Consider the following 20,652-nt stretch of genomic DNA (forward strand, 5'->3'; position numbering starts at 1 on the left):
TAAAACATTGTGAATCATTTATCCTTTTGAAAAACCCCCATAAAAACATTAACAGAACTCCTTATTTTTCACCCCCCAAAAGTTATTCCTAAATTTTGGAAACTCATGAACCAAAAAATTGTGATAGTTACAGACATGTATTCAAAGGAGTTGAGATCAGTATGAGTTAATACTACTTAATACTGTTATAGAATTTTTACTCTTTATTAATTTAACAATCATATACCAGTAAGACAGTTTATGTAATACGTGGTATATATTTTATCCCTATAAAGAGCCCCAATAATGGGGGCCATGGAAATATAACACAAGGAAAACAAAATTATTGGGCTGGGCCTGTTTAGCAACTGTTGCTGGGTCAGTGTCTTTGTCCGTAAGCTGTTGTTTGTGAATCTGACAAAGAAACGCATGTGGCAGTGCCTCTTGTTACAGTGCTTGTTGGTAACCACTACAGATGGTTTGGTTATTGGAACTTGCCATTTGTCGCTACAAAGTTTGTTTTCTTATCACAAAAAATAAGAGATGACACTAGTCACATGACTCACATTATTGGACTAGCCCCCCCAATACGGTGATAAAAACAGTTTTTATTTTTATTTTAGGTAACAGTATCTTTTGATATTTTTACCGTTGACATTGACGCAGATGGATTATCTGTATTTGGAATAGAGACAACCAAACTGATACAGAACTTACATAAATTAATAATTCCAAAAAAAATGCGGGAATCATATGTAAATATTATATTATTTGTGTGATAACTGATGATGAGACATAACAACAATACCATGAGCTGTCACTCTATTATTTATATGAATTTATTGATTTTTATTTTAAAAATAAAGACTTGCAAGAAAAAAAAAATGTATTTACTTCCCTTTGTTCAGACGTTTCTTTATTCTTCTTCTTCCTCCTTCCTCATCGATCGTGTTCAGAAATCATATTCATTGCAACTCTTTCTCTCTCTCTCTCTCTATGAGTTGGATTCTTTTATAACATGTGGTGATCCCTGTTCGGTCAGAGACGAGTTAGAAGAAGCAAAGAATATTAAAAAAGAGATGATGAAAATGAATACAGGAACGACGCCGTCCCTCAGCGTCGGCGGCAGCGGAGTTAGCGGCAATGAGTGGGAGTCCCGACCTGGAGGAATGGTCGTGCAAAGGCGGACGGATCTAACCTCCGATGCGCCACGTGTCATTCGCGTCCGGGTCAAATACTTGTCGGTTTACCACGAGATCAACATCAACTCCCAATCTAGCTTCGGTAAAACCAAAATCAAGATTCAGACAAAAAGGTGTTTAGTGTTTTTTTTTAAAATTGAATTGAATTGGATTGGTTTGGTTTTGATGTTATTGCAGGAGAGTTGAAGAAGGTGTTGTCTGGTCAGACCGGACTTCACCACGAAGACATGAAGATTCTGTACAAAGACAAGGAGAGAGACTCGAAGATGTTTCTTGATCTTTGTGGAGTTAAAGATCGGTCAAAGCTTGTTCTTAAAGAAGATCCGATGGCTCAGGAGAAACGTCTCCTCGAGAAGAGGAGAAACGCCGTCGTTGAAAAAGCTATGAAATCAATCGCCGACATTAGTCTCGAAGTCGACAGGCTCGCCGGACAGGTGTCGGCGTTTGAGACGGTGATTAACAAAGGAGGGAAGGTTGAAGAGAAGAGTCTTGTGAATCTGATTGAGATGTTGATGAATCAATTGCTGAGACTTGACGCCATAACTGCTGATGGAGATGTGAAGCTAAAGAGGAAGATGCAGGTAATCTCTAATTTTTTATTGGTTTCATTTAATATGTGATTTTGACTCGATTTGGATTTTTATTACAAAGGTGAAAAGAGTTCAGACGTACGTTGAAACACTTGATGTCTTAAAAGTCAAAAACTCGACCAAAAAAGTCGATATCAACAAGTCGGTCCGTCACAAACCGCAAACGCAAACGCAGTATCAGCAACGCGATTTGTTATCGTTTGTTGATGAAGAGGAGGTGGAGGAGCCTAGGAGGGATTCTGGCGCGTCGTCATCAGGTACTCCAGCGGTTGTGACTAATGATTGGGAGAAAATGTTTGACTCCACATCGGCGGCTAAGGCGGTTGAACCGGTTAAACCGGTCCCTCCAAGATTCAAATGGGAGTTCTTCGATTAAGCTATAAACACTTATCATACTACATACACGATAAATATGTGTTTTTTTTCTCGGATTTCTTGTGATTTGTGATTGATCTTGGCAATTTTTTTTTGGGTTTGTTTAGAATATTTTTTGATGGTCTTCCCTTGAAGTTAATTCACAAATAACAAGGGGAGTTTCAACAAATATAGTTTCATCATCATCATAATCCCATCATTGTAATACCTAAAGATTTGGATTTTCTTTACTAATACAATAAAAGTTACGAAAAAGTTGTAATTGTTTTATGAAAATATTGCTTATATGAATGTTTCTTTTAGATATATCTAACTGCAATTCTGACGCTGCTCAACATCTAAGAGAATAAGAGCAGGTTAGATCCTTAGGTTTTGTTTCCCCACCTTTAAAGCATTGTTAATCACAATTGCAACCGTGTTCTTCATGAGTTAACGGGCACCAAAGTTCGAGAGAGCCTCTTTTGCACATGTAAACCGTGATTTCAATCTACCAGCTCTTGCTAAAAGAGGTCCAGTGACCGATTTATTTTATTCAAGTTGTATATTTTTCTCTATTTTAGTTAACACCAACGTTGACGAAAACAAAAGTTAACACCAACATTGTCTCACGATATCGACATTGTATCTTCTCAAATGATATGTTACAAGTCCTATTAAGACTATTTTTATCAAAAAAACTATCGCAAGTTACATCATTATAAATATTTAATTTAATCATATTATATACCATCAAATTTATCTACCTACAATTACAAAACATGTACTATTTGATGAGGCAACTCTCTCTACAATTTATATTAAACTTTTACCATTTTTATTTTTTGAAGATAGTTGACAATTCATAATTTTGATATTTTATAATAATTGTTTTTGTTTTGTTTGTTTGTTCCTCTTCATATGCATCAAATAAATAGTCAAACCCATAAAATCAAGAAAACAATGAGACGTAGGAGAGAACAGAAATCAAAGAAGGCATGTTGGTAACACATGCTAATCATAACATTGAATATGGTTTCTTGTGGAATCGGTAACTTCTGGTGACCAAAATTATATTCATTGCTTCCTGTTAAGGCTACAAAGTCGTTCGGGGGCAGAGAAAAGGGAATCTTTATGATAACCAAATACCTAATCCAATAGTCTATCGACATTAGAAAAGGCAAAGTACAATAAAGTTCATTAAGGAAATGATTTAGGATTTAGTTAATCATATAGTATACTATTTTAAAAGGCCAAGTTATCAGTATTTACAAAACTTTAAGATCTTTTTATATGATTAAGCCTTATGGTAACCAATAAGAATTAGTGGATTAATTATAAGATACATCAAATAATTTATTGTGACATGATTGGCATCCAATGCGAAAAACTTTCTTGCGTTCTATCACAAAGATTTGGTATGGCTCTGAATGTTTCCTTGACACCTATTTTTGGGTGAGTGATGAAAATGGGAAATATTACTTTTAGATTTTACTTCCTACAACCGGTCGCTTTTCTTAAAGAGTTGGAGTAAAATACAAGGATTCGATATTGTTTTTGCTTCAGTTTTGCAACCTACGGCTTAAGGTAGTTTATTAGTGTTAAGTAGAAAGTAGAGCATAAAACTGAAAAGAAGTAGATGAATAATGTGGAATTAATTTGAGCGTTGAGGGGATTAAATATTAAAAGAGATAATATTTTATGTGCAGGGGAAAATCTATAAATAGATTTTACTGGATGTATGAAATTATATAAAATGTTGTACTGTTCAATCTATAACATATCATTGTGAGTATATAATATTAACTTATAACACAAACACATGACATCTCTAATCATAATAGTATTATATATATTGAAAAGTTCTCAGACATAATATAATATCCAAGACTTGCTGAAGAAGAAAATAACATAATACTCAACATTTATAAAATAGTAGAAAACCAAAACGATAAACATCTATATTTCTCTTAATCTTTGTATATATTTGCTTATAAACTACTATGCATTGCCGATTTAATTTCTTCTCCCTCGCTAACATCTTGGATCATCGAACCCTTTTCAGTTCATGCCATTGAACAAAGAGTCCATGAAGTCGTACTCATTAGCCAAGTCCTATATATAAAAAAGGTTAACCAATAATATATCACATGACGCATAAACTACAATTTTAAACTTGAAAAATAATCTCTTTCAGCTTTTGCTAAGGTTATATTGTTTTACCTCCGGATTCAAGAACGACCAGTCGACAAAATCTTGAGCATCTTGTTCCTACCAAATAGATTCCAGGTTTCATATTATATTTAATAAATCATCTCGTTGATATTTAGTATCATAGTTACATGGAAACATTTTAGAATAATGCAAACTGGAGGTACCTGATCATGATTAGTGCTCATGTTGAAAGTTTGAGAATTCGTCTCCGGAGCAACATTGTTTGATGTTTCTCCATTAGAAAATCCCTTCACAACAAAGCCAACTATATAAGTCGCTAAGACATTATAATGGAGAAATCTAGCTATAAAATTTCCCACTGTAGATTCTTAAAGATTTGATAATATATATATAATCTTTGATAGGAAGTTGCTTCAAACCCGATATTGTAACTGCCAAAATTTTCTAATAATATTTAGTACCTGGTTTGTGTTCACAAAGGTCCAGTCATCATCTTCAAGAGAGAAAAATTGATTCATTTCAGTCGAAACATTTGCAGGGAGCTCAAATTGGGTGGTAGAAACCGCTTCTTGTTGCTGCACGCATCACATTTCAGACAAACAAATCTCACAACATATACGTCATGTATACAGTATATATACATTATTGAAAAATTAGGATAGTGAAGACACATACCTTGTTGTGATCCAGTTCAAAGTTACTTATGTCGCAAAGAAGCTCATTAATATTGGCAAGTTCATCAAACAAGCTGAAATTCTCCTGTTGAGGAATTTCAATATTTGTCTGTGCAGCTGCTTGGGCATGTGTCAGAGGTTGAGGCTCATATGCAGTGTTCTCATTGTTTAAGAATGATTGCAACCCATACGAGAAGTTGCTAGATCCTGGTTGATGAGTAGTTAAACCTTCAAAGCTGTTTAGTCCTACGTTATGAGTTGCACTTCCATAACTTTTAAGTCCTGGTTGATTAGGAGTTAAAAATCCATGGCTGCTCAATCCTAGTTGATTAGAAGTTAAATTTTCATAGCTGCTCATACGTGGTTGATCATGAGATAAGCTTCCATTGCTGTCCATTCCTAGCTGACTAGAATTTAAATTTTTATGACTGCTTATTCCTTGTTGATTAGGAGATAAGCTTTCATGGGTACTCATTCTTGGTTGAGGAGCAGTTAAACTTCCATAGCTGTTCCTTCCTGGTTGATTAGGAGTCAAACTTATATGGCTGCTCATGCCTGGTTGAGTAGAAGTTGAACTTCCATAGGCGCTCATTCCTGGTTGATTAAGAGCCAGGCTTCCATTGGTCATTCCTTGTTGAGTAGAAATTGAACCTTTATAGCTGTTAGTTCCTAGTTGATTAGGAGCTAAACTTCCATAGCTGATCAACGTGTTATTGTTGAAACCACTACCATTAATAGCTGATAATCCATGCTGTTCAAACCCGAGAGCTTGAGATGTTTGGCTAGTTTTGTTTGCCGTTGGTTCAAGAAAGCTTCTTCTTCCTACATTTTGGGATGAGTAATTGAGGTTGCTCTCGACGGGCAGCGTCAAGTTTGATCCAATACGGTGCGTATCATAGGTGGATGACCGGTTCATGTAGCTGTGAGGCATCTGATTGGAGCGGACTGGATCAGATGTGTTGGATAAGAGTCTAGACTGTCCAAGACCGTGTCCGGGGTTGGAATAGAATGATCTATTATTGCTGAGACTTGTGCCGTACCAAGAAGAAGAAGAAGTGTAGTTGTTGTAGTACGGCTCTCTAGTGTGAGGATATGGATATATCGAGTCTATGCCATTACTCGGCAACATGTTTGATGAACACAAAGAACTTCTTTCCGCGACTTTCCTCAAGAATTGTCGATATTTCTGCGTAGTAAACAACTTTTAGTTAATTAAAAGAGGAATGATACACAATCTATGGTTTGGTATTTAATATTAATTAAACATGGAACTATTGTTTTTGACTTTCATAAACTATTGGTTTTGAAAAAATAAAAATCGTTCAAAACATAAAGCCAAATAACATTTTTGAAAAGGATGTGATCAAACCTGTAAATGACTGGCTACGTTCTCTCTTGTCAAGTATGATACGTTCATGAACTCTAAGATTTTCTTTGGCACAGCCTCTGTCGAAGATTTAAGTTTAATTAGTAAACAAACATAGAAAATTAGTCAAGACATGAACTGTATAACATGTATTATATATAAAAATGTTAAAAAAAAAAATCAAAAGACTTACTGTCAAGACCGATGTGTCGGATAGCTTGTAAGAAAAGATCATGAAGATCATCCGTCCACGTAATCTTACTCTTCATGGAGGGCTGCGACAAAGACTCAACACCATCACCAGAACCACCGTTTGCTTTTCTTTTTTTATTTTTCCGTGAAGCATCAGTACTAACACAAGTTCCATTTGAACTGTTCATGGATCTTGAATCCGGTCTAGGTGAGAACTTCTTCGTCTTGGTCATCATGAGATTGTCTTGCTCAGGAAAAAACTGGATTTGCTGAGAGATGCTAACATCTGTGTCATTGTGGTTGTTCTCGGTCCATAAGGTGGACTTACCATTCCGCTTACATTTTAACGCAAGTTGGTAAAACTTGGTTAATTCAGTTGCTTTGATGGGTTTTTGAATGAAACCCATCGCTCCACACGTTAAACTCTCATGTTCTTTATCGGTGTCCGATGACATAACTTTCATATAAGAAAATGTAAAGAACAAAGTTATAGCTTCGAATTATAGCAAAAAAAAAAATATATATATACATATATATTTATATATTATAATCTTATGTAAGTTGCAAAAACACTTACCTATGACCGGTAAATTGCCATATTCTTGAGTGATCTGTTTTTTGAGTTGTAGACCGTTCATGTCAGGCATGTAATAATCTGTGACTATGAGATCGATATTGTTTCTTTCGATTTTAAGAGTAGACAATGCTTCTCTCGAATCTTTTACAGCTATAACCGTGATCTCCATAGTGGATGAATCTAAAGCATTTAACCAATAAAAATCAATTGTGAAAATATTGCAAGTACGAAATATTGTTTACTTTTAAATTGTTATAACCTTTTTCAAAAAGAGAAGAAAGTGGGCAAAATTGAGGTATGTATATATTTTAATTTATTTGTTTGTTTCCCCTAATTCAACCTATTTTTACTAAATATTTTCCCCCGATTATTTTTTTTTTGCTGAATATTTTTCCACACTTGAGCTGTGAAATATTTAAAACTTTTGAGAATACTCATAGCATCAGCCAAACATATTCTTTAAAATCACAACATTTTCATTTAAATGGCTATGCATTTGTTTTAAAGGCTAACTGGATGAACTTTATAAGAAAGCCGATTTGAAGACCGTCAATTAATTTGAACCTTCGAGAAAAGTTCATTTCGTACACTAACACTATGAACATATAATTATTTATCCAACGATAAGTTATTATTTTCTAAATCAACATTATCCTATATATATTCTTCTTAAAAATTAAATAGTATATTCGTTGAAGTTTTCGTATCACCAAAACCATTAGTTGTAAAATCATCAAAATAAGAATAGTTCAATCGAATTTTTAGATGTATGTATGTAATTGATATTCAAATCCTAAAAAATTAGAAAGATAATTCTTAAATTTCACTGAAATATATTCTGAAAGGGCTACAAAAATTACTATTGTTTGTAATCAGCTAATTGGTCTTTTTTTTTTTTTTTTTTTTTTTTTGAACACTCTCAGCTAATTGGTCTATCCTGTTCAAATATCAATGAACATACAAAAAAATAAATAACATACTGTATTTGATAATAAGATCTTACCTCTGTATTTTAATTTTTCAAGCGTGCGTGACATGATTTCAAGGAAAACAGGATCATCATCCACAACCATAACATTGATTCTCAAGAGAGAGCTTTGGTTGTAGAAAGGTTGGGCAAACGCCATTCTGCTAGTCTTTGAATAACTTTTTGTGTGTTCAAGTTTGTATCAATTTTTTAGGCTGCAGAAAGCTCGATATTTAAAGGCGTACAAAGTAGACACGCAAATGTAACATTTGGCAGTGTTGTAGTGGTGCATATGTAATTTTACTATAGAAACAAAAAAAAATATAAATTCAGATTTTATCATTATACTGAAGGGTAAGAAAATAAAATCTATAAGAAAAGATATATTAAAAGATACAATTGGTTGGAAATACCGTGTGCTAATTAATGTATAAAATCTAGACTAAAGTAAGAAACAATTAATGAAATCTAGTAATATATATATTTTAGTTCTATAAAATATATGTAATTGTTATTTTCTAGTGATTTTTATTTCTGATTTAAGATTGATTTTTAAGCAGATTTCTTACATCTTTGTTTGATTTTTGCTATAAAGCGAAAATTCTAGAATATTTATGTATAATGCAAAAATGTTATAATATAAGATTAACGTTGATTTGTAGAAATATTTTGTATTGGATGAAATTAAAAAACTACTTTGTCTTGAACTATGAAAAAACGGTAAACGGTTTTATTTGTTGGATGAAACTAGAAACTTAGGGTTTCGAAACACAAATAGAAAATTTTGAAACCATGACAGTAAAATGCTGCATGGTGGTTTTCGTGCAATTCATGATGACTCATACAGTATCAAAAATCTTACAATTTCCATATATACAAATAAATTGCGTGACTTGGGATCCTGCTTTGTGAATCACAGTTATATTTTATAACATATTATATTTACATTTACATAATTTATCTAAAGTATTTTTTTCTTTTTGGTGAAAGTATCTAGTATAGTTATTTGGATATACAACTCTATTTTCGATTAGATGATAAATTTAACAAGAGCGCTTGTTCAGTGTTCTCCGGGAAAGAAAATTACTTAAAGTTATACATGCAAGACTTGTTAATTCTTAGTGACTCATGCAAAAGGAGAAGTGTTGAATTGTCTTGCAGGGAATCTCAAGATTGAGAAAATGAAATGTGTTTTGATATGTAAATAAATGATTAAATATTCTATATAAAAATATTAAACATATTAGGTCTCAAATTTAGATTTATCATCAAATAATCACATCAACAAAATTGAAAAACAATTAGCTAATTTTACTTAATTATCAACATATAATTTTAGTCTGTCTGAGAAAAGATTGATTGCTAATTCACACTAAGAAATTAAAAAAGTGGATCATAATATGCCATTTAAAATCTTTAATATTTAAATCATGATGATATCTTTTATTATATTTTACAACTTGCTAATCATTATAGATTGTTTACCCATTTTATTATAAAGAATCATATTATTAGTTTATTACAATTATTATATTTTCTTTCGTGTATAAAAATTGTTACTGCTACCTGTTAAAACTCGAAAATTTCCTTTGAAGCATTAACTTCCTTTGGAACATTTTATCAGCAAAAAAAAAACTAAATTCTTTTTTTTTTGGATAAAATATAATCCTTAATTTTTATTTGCTAGTGATGTATGTTTTTTTTTTTTTTTTTGAAACTACTAGTGATGTATGTTTCTCTTTAACTTTTCTTAAAAGTCAAAATCTAGTCAGTTTTTGTTAACGTCTACTCGTCAAAATGTCCTCCTTTTAGTGTGAACGTGCGTACGTGAAAAAGCGTCGGTTAAGGAAACAGAATCTAACATTACATTGACACGTACGTACCAATTAGGCTGCATGCAAGACATTTTTTTTTGAAACACAACATGCAATACATTAGATTTGCTGTTTAATGACTCCAATTTATTAAGGCTCTAGTACTTTGTAGTTGATTAAGCGGAAAACAAGTGATTTGCAATTTTTTTTGATCAAAGTGATTTGTAATTAGGAGGAGAAATAAGTGGACAATTGATGGTTTAATACTAATTAGGCGCAAATGTTTTTTCACCAAAAACGTAATTAGATAAAATTAAAGTATTCATATTTAGTAATTATTATAATTAATAACAATCAGCTTTAACTGCCGCTAAAAGAAAACTCAGTATAAACATGTGTTGAGTTCTGAACATCTTTTGTTGACAAATGATAACTGCAACCAAGAATGATTGAAATTATATCGGGTTGGTTACATTAACACTTTTTTATTACTAAATACTTAGAACATGATTAATGAGAGGTTTTTAGAATGGGGTTCTTAGTGAAATATAAAGAGCTGTTTTTTAACTTTTAACTAAAAATGCTAAAATTCGGTTCTTAAATATTAAAAACCAGTTCTTAAATATTAAGAACCGGTTCTTAATTTTTTAATTAAAAATTAAGATACATGTTTTTATATTATGCTAACAACTCCCATTCTAAGAAAATATATTGTTAGATTTCAAAGATATATAGTGGATTTGATCCATAGATTTCAAAGTATTGTGCAATTTATGTTGTTATGAAAATATACATCTTGATCCATAAACATTCATTTCACAGTTTATAACCAAAGCGGACAATGATTTCAAATGTTAAGGGTTATCTCAAATACTGCCATGCATTTAAGGATTGGATATGAAAGGTTTATGTTTGGGTATTATTAGCCGTAGCGTATAGTACCGGGGTACGGATGTTGAGATGCTGACTTAGAGCATGTTTATTGTAAGTCTTTTAGGTTGAGTTTTTTAGTATAATTTAAGTTAAAGTCTTTTAGCGTTTAACTAAAAAAATTAAGATATATTTTTTATATTTTTTATTTAAAAGACGTTTCTTAGTTTTTTTAATTTAAAGTTAAGAAATTGTATTTTATATTACTATAAGATATTCAACCTAAGAAACCTACAATAAACATGTTTTTAGGATGGAACCAATCTTAAATAAATCTTTCTTTTCTTATATCTAGCATTATTTAGCTACAAACAATACTTTAATAAGACAAATATAATAGGCTAAAATATCAAACGTTATTTAGATATAAATAATATTTTAATACGACAAATATAAGGTAGATGTAAGCCAAATAACGTTAGAAAATTAGGTGTAGTTAGAAATTTTGGCTACATTATTATTATGTGTATGATACAATTATTAAACATTTTGAAAAGTAGAAAATTAAAATCTAGTGTTCTTAAACTTGTGATTTTAAATTATATTTCTAAAACTTCCTGTTCCTATAAATATTTTTAATAGTAAAATATATGAGATTTGTTGTATTTTAAATTTGGTAAACTTTTAAGTAAAATATAAAGATCTGAATCTCATAGTTTTAAATGAGTATCTATAGTATTTTAATTAAAATCATAATAAATGTATTATATAGCCAAAACCATATAAAAGTTATTAAAAATCAAATATTACCAAATACTCTCAAACTAGGTGTTATGTCCGCATGTGCGGACATAGTGTTCTTATAGATATTTATTAGTTTATAACTTTTAAATCAAAAACCAACATGATAAATTATTAATTATGTTTTATTACAAAAATTAAACATTAAACTTTATATTTTATAATAAAATTTTTATTTTCAGATAAAAAACAATATGTTCAAGAATTATCTTATGTTTTATAAAAATTTGTTTTTAATTATTTATATTTTAGATAATTCTTTTTATTATTGCTATTAATTTTAATCATTTATTTAATCAGATAGATTTGAAATTCTTTTTATTTTTGACTAGTTTATATAATTTATTCATTAAAGCTATAAACGATATCAACCGTTCAAACTTTTAACGTAAGAGTTCGATTCCAAAAATTTAACTCGCAAATAATAGTATAGATACTTATATTTCTTAGTGTATTTGGACTCGTGTATCGAGTATGTTATATTTAATATCGAAGACAAATAACAAAAATACAACCATTATAAAACTAGGAAAATATACCAAACCAAATATTTGAAAGAATTTGAGTTCTAGTGATTTTTAATATAATATCCCGTCAATTAGAAAAGTTATTACAATATGTTATTATAATTTTCAAAATCTCTTATTATATAAATGATTTTTGATCTTTATATCTTTAACTGAAACATTCAACACATTTAAATCACTAAGTATTCACAAAAGGAGACTATGTCAGTTACACAGAGAAGGCTTTTATGCACGTACACGGTAAACAGAGAATTGCATGTTTTAGGTGTTTGGCAATTGGCAGACAGAGACATGACGACCTATTACAAAAGACCAAATCGATATGCTCGAGGATGGAATCTTGTATACTAAAGAAAACGTTACTTTAAATTGGTTCTGCTGTTTCTATACATCCAAAATTGATATTATGTAGTTGCCAATTTAGATGGGTTTTTACATAGCTCCTTCTCAGCAATAAAAGGATGAAACGTTCGGTTCTTTAACACCAAGAATCTGTTTTTTTCATACTTTAGCTTTAATAACCAAGAAAAAGCCAACTTATCTTTAAATTACGTATCTGATTTTGATCAATCAGCTAATACCAATCGGCATTGTTATCTTTGTGATGGGCCCCACAAAGCCCAAGATAGCTTTTCCTGATGACTGCTAGTGGTTTCATTGAAACAACGAAACGGCCACGATTTAGAAAGAACATTTTTTTTTCGAAACAGTCGATGAACTCTGTAACGGACGATTGTTGTGTTGTTGTGGGTAGGTTCGAGTGTTTTGAGAAAATAAGATCCAAAATAAGAGCATGGAAGACAAAAAGAGCCATATTCTGACTCCGGCTCTGATTGAGCAGCCGAAGTAAGTAGCGACGGAAGCAACTATAAGAATTAAAGAGAAGGCAGAGAAAATGAATTCCTATTTTTTAAAGATTAGAATACTTCCTTAGACTATTCTCTACTTTTTCTTTTCTTTTTGAAAAATGACATTCAAATTAAAAACATAAAACATACAAGGTATGGTTTTGAAACCATAAAGTTTTACAAAGTATAATGAGAAACAATCCTCATATTGAACTAAAGAATAACGTAAAAAATAGAAACTCATGGACATAAGCTTAATAAAGCAAGATAAGAAAGAAGGAAACACTAGGGAGTGTGGTATTCTCGGCCTCGACGACCTTTCTCTCGTATTTTGGTCCAATCCATATCTTGGTATTTTTGACTTGGTTTTATTGATCTTTCACCTCATGACATGTTGAGATTTGCGGTAGCATCACTCATTAACCCATCTCCAACATCATGAACATTGAATTGCTCAATATCATTGTGAAAAGGGCTGCCATGCGTAGGTGTGTACATAAATGCCAATGAATTGCTTCCTGATTCCAAACTGGTCTAGGAAACAATAATATGAGATGGAATTTCTTCCATAATAGTTGGTTCAGCTGGAGCAGTACCTGCTAATGGTGATGTAGTGAATTGAGAGTTGGAGCCAATGACTGTTCTCTACTTTTCCAAATTAACGAAACTGTTAACCTTTTTTTTTTAAACACTGATGATTCTATTAAAACATGAAACAGACTACAAGAGCGGGGCGATGAACGATCTTGGAATACAACGTCCAGCGGACAACAACACAAAGTCCCACCAAAATTAAGCCCACAAGTGGGAGACTACATGAAAGACGTACATAAACGACAAACACTGACCCAAAAATATAATTTATAAAAAAATAAACAAAACACACAAACACTGACGTCACTATTCCATACGCCTAAGATTTCCTCTCACCCCCTATAAATAGCACTCCTTTCTCCAGTTACATGACCACTATATTTATTTATATACCTCAGAAGCCCTTTAACGGATCTTTCATTTCCACTACTATATATATATATATATACAAATAAAGATAAATGGCAATGGAATGCATCGCAACTCTCCCTCAAAGGTTCAATGATAACAAAACCAAAGGGGATCCTTCAATCTTCGATGCAAATCTCCTGAATCAGCTATCAAACCACATACCTCAGCAGTTTGTATGGCCCGACCACGAGAAACCTTCCACGGATGTTCAACCTCTCCAAGCCCCTCTCATAGACCTCGCCGGTTTCCTCTCCGACGACTCGTTCTTGGTCTCAGAAGCTACTAGACTCGTCTCTGAGGCTTCAAAGAAACATGGCTTCTTCCTAGTTACTAACCATGGTGTTGATGAAACGCTCTTGTCTCGTGCCTATCTGTTTATGGACTCTTTCTTTAAGGCTCCGGCTTGTGAGAAACAAAAGGCTCAAAGGACCTGGGGCGAGTCCTCCGGCTATGCTAGTAGCTTCGTAGGGAGATTCTCCTCTAAGCTCCCCTGGAAGGAAACGCTGTCGTTTAAATTCTCCCCCGAGGAGAAGTGCCAATCCCAAGCCGTCAAAGACTTTGTTTCTAAGAAAATGGGAGATGAATATAATAATTTCGGGTAAGCCAAATTAAAAAAAAAATATTTTTGAGAATTTCTTTTGAATATTCAATAATAGAATATCCAGCTTTCTATTATCTGTGACAAAAAAAAAAAAAAAGAAGAATATCCAGCTTTCTAAGAATTAATTTGAGTGTGGCCTACGTATCTATCAAGTGACAAAAAAAAAAGAGACTTATAATGGGTTGATTTTATTCACGCAGGAAAGTCTATCAAGAATACGCCGAGGCCATGAACATTCTCTCATTAAAGATCATGGAGCTTCTTGGAATGAGTCTTGGAATCGAGAGGAGACATTTTAGAGACTTTTTCGAAGACAACGAGTCCATACTAAGGTTAAATTATTACCCGCAGTGCAACCAACCGGAGCTTACATTAGGGACAGGACCTCACTGCGACCCAACGTCTCTAACCATACTTCATCAAGACCAAGTCGCTGGTCTTCAAGTTTACGTGGACAATAAATGGCAATCCATTCCTCCCAACCCTCAAGCATTCGTGGTGAACATAGGCGACACATTCATGGTACTTATTAATATGATCAAGCATGCATTATACTAGATCAAATGACAAGAACTTCTAAACATTGTTGTTTTTTTCGGTGTCATATTTAGGCTCTAACGAATGGAATATACAAGAGTTGTTTGCATCGGGCGGTGGTGAACAGCGAAAGAGAAAGGAAGACATTCGCATTCTTCCTATGTCCGAAAGGAGACAAAATGGTGAAGCCACCAAAAGAACTAGTAGGAGTGATGTCTGGTGAAAGAGAGTATCCTGATTTTACGTGGTCTACGTTTCTTGAGTTCACACAGAAGCATTATAGATCAGACATGAACACTCTTGAGGAGTTCTCAAATTGGCTTAAGAACAGAAAAAGTTTCTAAAATGAGGAGACAATGATGTGGCCCAGAAGTGGACTTGTAGTTATGTAGAGAGTTTTCATAAGGGTTAAGACAAGAGAGATAAGATGTTCAAGACTAGTTAATGAACCTTTATCTTTTTGTTTTCTTTTGTTTTTATTAGTCACTAGAGCTTTTCCCGGGCTACGCCCGGGTTTATTTTTATAAATTTTTACTTTATTTTAAAATATTAAGTTATTTATATTTAAATATGTAATATATATTTTTCACAAATATAAATTATTAAAATGAAGTGAAACTTATTAGAATGCAAAAAAAAAAATGATAAAAATACACATTACATTATTTAAAATATTATTATAGTAGAAAATATGTTATAAATCTTATTATTTAATTGTTTGATTTCTTAACTCTTTTGCTCATTCTATTTTTCTGATTCGTATTTGTATAATTAGTGGCTAAGAGTTTAAGTTCTTACCAATAAAACCAAATTTTCTTTGACCAAAAAAAAACACCAAATTTTCTAGAAGTATACATGAAAAATAAAACTGTTGAATTTTTTTTCTAATTTCAAAAATGGTGGATATAATATATATTTTTTGCAAATACCTTGATAAAAGGTAAACATGTAATTGCTTATTAGTAAAAATAAAATGATTTTGTGAGATGGTTGGTAAGTGATCTGTGTGCTTTCCACAGTTTTTTTTTTCACAACTCCTTTAATTTACCAATCATGCTTTAAGAAAATAATTTAAAGCTACAACTTAAAATTTAAATTAATAATATATTAGTTTTTCAAGTCAATTTTTCTAAAATTTTATAATGTTTTTGAAAGTTATTAATATAAGTCTACATCGATAGAATCTATAATTACAGTAGAAAAGCTTACAACATACATCCTAAAGAAAAACAATTAAAACCACAGTCAATCAAACACTTTTTCTCTATGTCGTTCTCTGCGAAGTATTATTTTTTAAAATATTATTAGCGTTCATGAGGTTCTTATTTTTTTATCATCGATGTTCTAAAAATGGAGATAGAGGGCATTGTAGATATTAGATACTAATAATATAATGTTAATCAACATTATGTACTAATGACTGTTGGTTATTGGTGTATTTCTGATACATGTATTCTCCTATTGAACCCCCATTAAAGGAAAGAAAAATACATGCTAATCAATATTAATAGTAAAATATTGAAAAAATATATAATACCTGGAATAATATTTGGTATGAGTCATTCCGAGTTTCTAGGATTTTAAATCATCATCCACTTTGTAACTAAACCTAAATTAACCTTATCCTAAACAAAATCTTCTTTGCACCAAAACGGAAAGCCGAGCCATATATGATTGCATCCAAACCTCATTATAAAAAAGTGATATATTTCCAATTTTCTCTAACTCTGTGTCGTATTTACTATATAAGGAAAATAATGTGACAAAATTAATGATAAACAAAGCTTCAGTAAGTCTGCTGAGAGTTAAAAAAAAATTTGTAGTCATTTCTTACTGCATGGCAATAGCGGACTCCTGATATAAACTGCTGGAAAAAATAATTTGCCCAGCAAAAAAAATATGAGCACAAAAGTTGGATATTTATAAAAGCTATTACAAATGATCAACATAATAGATCACATATCTCATTTGTTTCCCATGCTAGCTATTACATATACAACATCTACGTATATTTCCTTTTCTTTATGCTAAAATTTGTTAGCCAATATATAACTCAACTGTAAAATTACTAAATTAGAGCTGGATATGGACCATTATAGTCCTTTGTAAGTAAAAAGTTTAACATTGTCATTCTCATTCGTCAGGAAAATCATCAAAGAACATATCAGGGACTTGTAACATGGCAAAAAAGAGAGAGAAAATATTGTCAAAATTTTGAAGCATACTTCTCTATTTACACTCAGGTAAATTCTCAAAATCATACCAGAATCTTTCTCCACCAGACGTTTCTTCATGATCTGCACCTCTGAGACATAATTCAAAATTGTAAGCTTAAGAATATGGCACTTCAAAAAAAGAACATAACAAATATCTCGAGGGCTTCACATAAAAAAATTGATATTAACACTTACAGTGTGACTTTCTTGAAGAATCTCATGTTACACGTTAATGGAAGATCGTGTGAGTCCACAAACACCCTCAATAAAGCTCAAATACTGAGGAATCTGTTCACAAAGCACCACAAAAGCGGATAGCAATACAAAATAGAAAAACAAATCTCTTGAAATGCCACACCAAGAGATACTTCTCTCACCAGCTTCCCGTCAAAATAACTTTGAAAACTCGTTTACATAAACATATGTTCTTTGTCTTTTAATTAACCACATCATCCTTCCCCATGGATCAAAACTCGACCTCACGCTACAATAAGAGAATTAAAAGTAACAGTTTAAGAACAATATATCATTAGTGGATCAACATTGTGTCACCACTTTTTAACAGATACAAATCATAACCTGCTTGGATTGTTTCATGGATATATACTATTCCAACAGATGTCTTCCCTCCAACGTACCTCTATTAAGAAGTGGGGTGATGCCAATGAGTCCAAATACTTGTTGAAAGTTATTCTGTAAAACTCATTGTACTCCACTGTTGTCACCTCTTTATAGTTATGGAGCTGCAACAAATAGAAATAAACTCTTTAATTGGTTCCATAATTTCGATTCTTAGCGCACATGAGATACATAGAGCAGTCCTAAATCCTTACCCAAATTGGTTGCGTCTCATTAGCAAGCTCCCACTCCCAGTATTTCTCAACGACCTTCTTGGTCTTTTTTTTCTCGGTTACACGTTAAAAAGTAGTGAGCAACGATACTTGAACATCTAGCTATTCCCTGATTCGGATCAATATATTTCTCTGATGCTTATCAATATAATTATCAGAACATGATAAGAGAAGAAGGTATACCTCAGTTTGGTCATCTTGCTCATCTCATTTTTCCGGCACAGCTGAATCATCATCAACTTCAACCTGTATAAGAGAGAACCAAGCATCCAAATAAGAATCTTAGATGTTTTCTGACATGTAACTCAACTACATAGAACATTTTTCCCTTGCAGGCAGAGCATTGGGGCATTTACGCCATGATTAAGTTCAGATATTTGTCATCATGTTGATCATACCTGTTTTGTGTATCCTTTTTTCCTGCCACGTGTATATAGTGAGAGAAACAAACTGATAATAGTTTTTCACGAGCTTCTGAATTCGCTCTGGTCCTGCAAATCCCTTTTCATGCTGGTTCACCTCTCCTAAGAAAAAGAGGTAGTTTTAGATGAAGGGTTTTAATGACAGAACAAATACTTGAACTGAGCTACAAAAGAAATACCAAAGCATAAAGAACTCAATATGCAAAGTAATACATGTTCTTGTAGAAATTATTAGTTGAGGATCAGTGTCTTCCTTAATAATAACTGCTTGAATCTGCTTCTCCTTCCCATATCATATACTGTTTACCTGTTTAGCGAGTAAACCTTATACTTGTGAGTAAATCAGACCAATGAGATTTCAAGAAAGCAGCTGAGTTAGATTAAGCACCATGAAATAACAACGATTCTCTTTATTATATCTGTCTAGAATACAAAAACTTTTGACAAAGATCAGCATAAATATTTAGAAGACATAGTCAAAAATAGGAATGATTAAACGAATAGCTTTACCTGGAAGAGCAGTAACCTCTGTTCCAAACAATGAATTATTGTAAGAAGCAGATTGATACTGAAGCAATGAAATATTGGCTCAAAAGAAATTTGATGAAAACTTAAAATTTAATATCAATTACGTATAGAAGCAATAAGACTCTCTCAGCAACTCTGGGATCAGTGAAGACAAAAAAACAAAAATAAAAAACAAAACAAATCCAATCTTTTCCGACGGGCATGTCTAAAGTCTCATCCTTTCACATCCCTCGGTCGACAAATGGCTCATCCTTCTCTCCATTGCCGAGCTCTCGAGCTCTGTTTCAACGTTGCTCTCAACAGGCTTCCCACGAATCCAAACCCTCTGTTTCAGACCCAGCCTTCGCTCTCCAACGCTTTGGTCGCGGCTCTGAAGCGAGCACAGGCGCATCAGAGGAGAGGGTGCGTGGAGCAGCAGCAGAGCCAGCAGAACCAACCTACATGATTCCATTTTCATTCTGCAGCAGCGTTTGTTACATCTAGGATTAGGCTGTTGAATGCTTTCACTTCAGTCTCTATAACCACAGCTCTGCAAAAGAGCCTTCTCTTTCTTCTACCGTCTCTCTCTCTCTCTCTCCTTCTCCTTCTATGAATCATCGCACAACGTGAGTCTTCCCCAACTCCTCCATGACGATTCTCTCTGTTCTCCTCACAACCCTCCTACTCTCTCTCCCTCTCCCTTCAACCCAAGACCTCAACGCCGATAGAGCCGCTCTTCTCTCTCTCCGTTCCTCCGTCGGCGGCCGCACATTCTGCTGGGACATCAGACACACCTCGCCGTGCAACTGGGCCGGCGTAAAATGCGACAACAACAGAGTCACCGCCCTCCGTCTCCCCGGCGTCTCTCTCTCCGGCACCATCCCGAACAGTGTTTTCAGAAACTTAACTCGTCTCCGAACACTGAGCCTCCGTCTCAACGCCCTCGCCGGCTCTCTCACTCTCGATCTAACCACCTCCTCCGATCTCCGTCACCTCTACCTGCAAGGAAACAGATTCTCCGGCAAATACCCGAGAGCTTGTTCAGTTTCACTAACCTCGTGAGGCTTAACCTCGCTGAAAACAGTTTCACTGGTGGAACAGATTCTCCAGTCGATCTGACGGAATCATAATGGGCGTATTGATTGATCGGAACGAAACAATTGATTGCGTAGGATTGAATCGATGGAGTCTACGGTTCTTTTCTCTTCGTTCGGAGAAAACGAAGGGGTAAGGGTGAGGAGGATCGTCATCTTCGGAGGTCGGGTCAACTAAATGATTCTTGTCGCACCCCGAAGCCCGAGTCGCAATTCCATAAAGCCCAAAGCTTAATCAGGAAGCCCACGAAATTTTTACTCGACTTTAGGCAAAAGAAAACGGTAAGTATGACGTGTATAAACAAATGAACCTGATTGGACTGAATAAAAAATCCTACGTGGCATGCTGTGTGCTCTGTTTATTCTGCTTTTAGTAGTGTTAGATCTTCCTTTATGTTGTCAAGTGTACGATAAAAATTAGCAAATAAATAAATTTATGTACAATGTTCACCATTGGACCGAATTATGATTGTTGGTTCGTTAATA

At 33.2% G+C, this 20,652-nt stretch overlaps 3 protein-coding genes and 1 long non-coding RNA gene across 10 annotated transcripts; 2 read left to right on the forward strand and 2 right to left on the reverse strand.

Moving 5' to 3' along the window:
• The first annotated feature begins 827 nt into the window (after positions 1-827).
• LOC103847078 (BAG family molecular chaperone regulator 3) lies at positions 828-2,396 on the forward strand. The gene is made up of 3 exons (XM_009124113.3): positions 828-1,263; positions 1,359-1,762; positions 1,833-2,396. The coding sequence occupies exons 1-3, from the start codon at positions 864-866 to the stop codon at positions 2,145-2,147; spliced, it is 1,119 nt and encodes a 372-aa protein (XP_009122361.1). The 5' UTR covers positions 828-863; the 3' UTR covers positions 2,148-2,396.
• On the reverse strand, positions 2,233-13,331 carry LOC103847079 (putative two-component response regulator ARR21). Its single transcript, XM_009124114.2, has 9 exons — positions 8,110-13,331; positions 7,107-7,286; positions 6,531-6,986; positions 6,341-6,417; positions 4,973-6,157; positions 4,759-4,872; positions 4,501-4,584; positions 4,346-4,393; positions 2,233-4,237 (listed from the first exon to the last, which is right to left on the reverse strand). Exons 1-9 carry the CDS (start codon positions 8,231-8,233, stop codon positions 4,184-4,186), a joined length of 2,322 nt encoding a protein of 773 aa, XP_009122362.1. The 5' UTR covers positions 8,234-13,331; the 3' UTR covers positions 2,233-4,183.
• A 345-nt stretch (positions 13,332-13,676) lies between these two features.
• LOC103847081 (gibberellin 20 oxidase 3) lies at positions 13,677-20,652 on the forward strand. Of its 2 annotated transcripts, none has more exons than XM_033282022.1 (4): positions 13,677-14,536; positions 14,740-15,061; positions 15,151-15,562; positions 20,551-20,652. In XM_033282022.1, the coding sequence occupies exons 1-3, from the start codon at positions 13,989-13,991 to the stop codon at positions 15,418-15,420; spliced, it is 1,140 nt and encodes a 379-aa protein (XP_033137913.1). In that variant the 5' UTR covers positions 13,677-13,988; the 3' UTR covers positions 15,421-15,562; positions 20,551-20,652. The 2 variants fall into 2 exon arrangements, with proteins under 2 accessions (XP_033137913.1, XP_009122363.1); XM_009124115.3 differs by having other exon boundaries at positions 15,151-15,558; positions 20,550-20,642.
• On the reverse strand, positions 16,366-20,543 carry LOC108870092. Of its 6 annotated transcripts, none has more exons than XR_004452468.1 (3): positions 18,954-20,543; positions 17,488-18,872; positions 16,366-17,381 (listed from the first exon to the last, which is right to left on the reverse strand). It is a non-coding gene; the product is annotated as an uncharacterized LOC108870092 (long non-coding RNA). The 6 variants fall into 6 exon arrangements; XR_004452469.1 differs by having other exon boundaries at positions 17,488-18,389; positions 18,542-20,543; XR_004452466.1 differs by having other exon boundaries at positions 17,488-18,252; positions 18,327-20,543.

Source organism: Brassica rapa, chromosome A10, assembly GCF_000309985.2.
Source record: "Brassica rapa cultivar Chiifu-401-42 chromosome A10, CAAS_Brap_v3.01, whole genome shotgun sequence".
Lineage (NCBI taxonomy): Eukaryota > Viridiplantae > Streptophyta > Magnoliopsida > Brassicales > Brassicaceae > Brassica > Brassica rapa.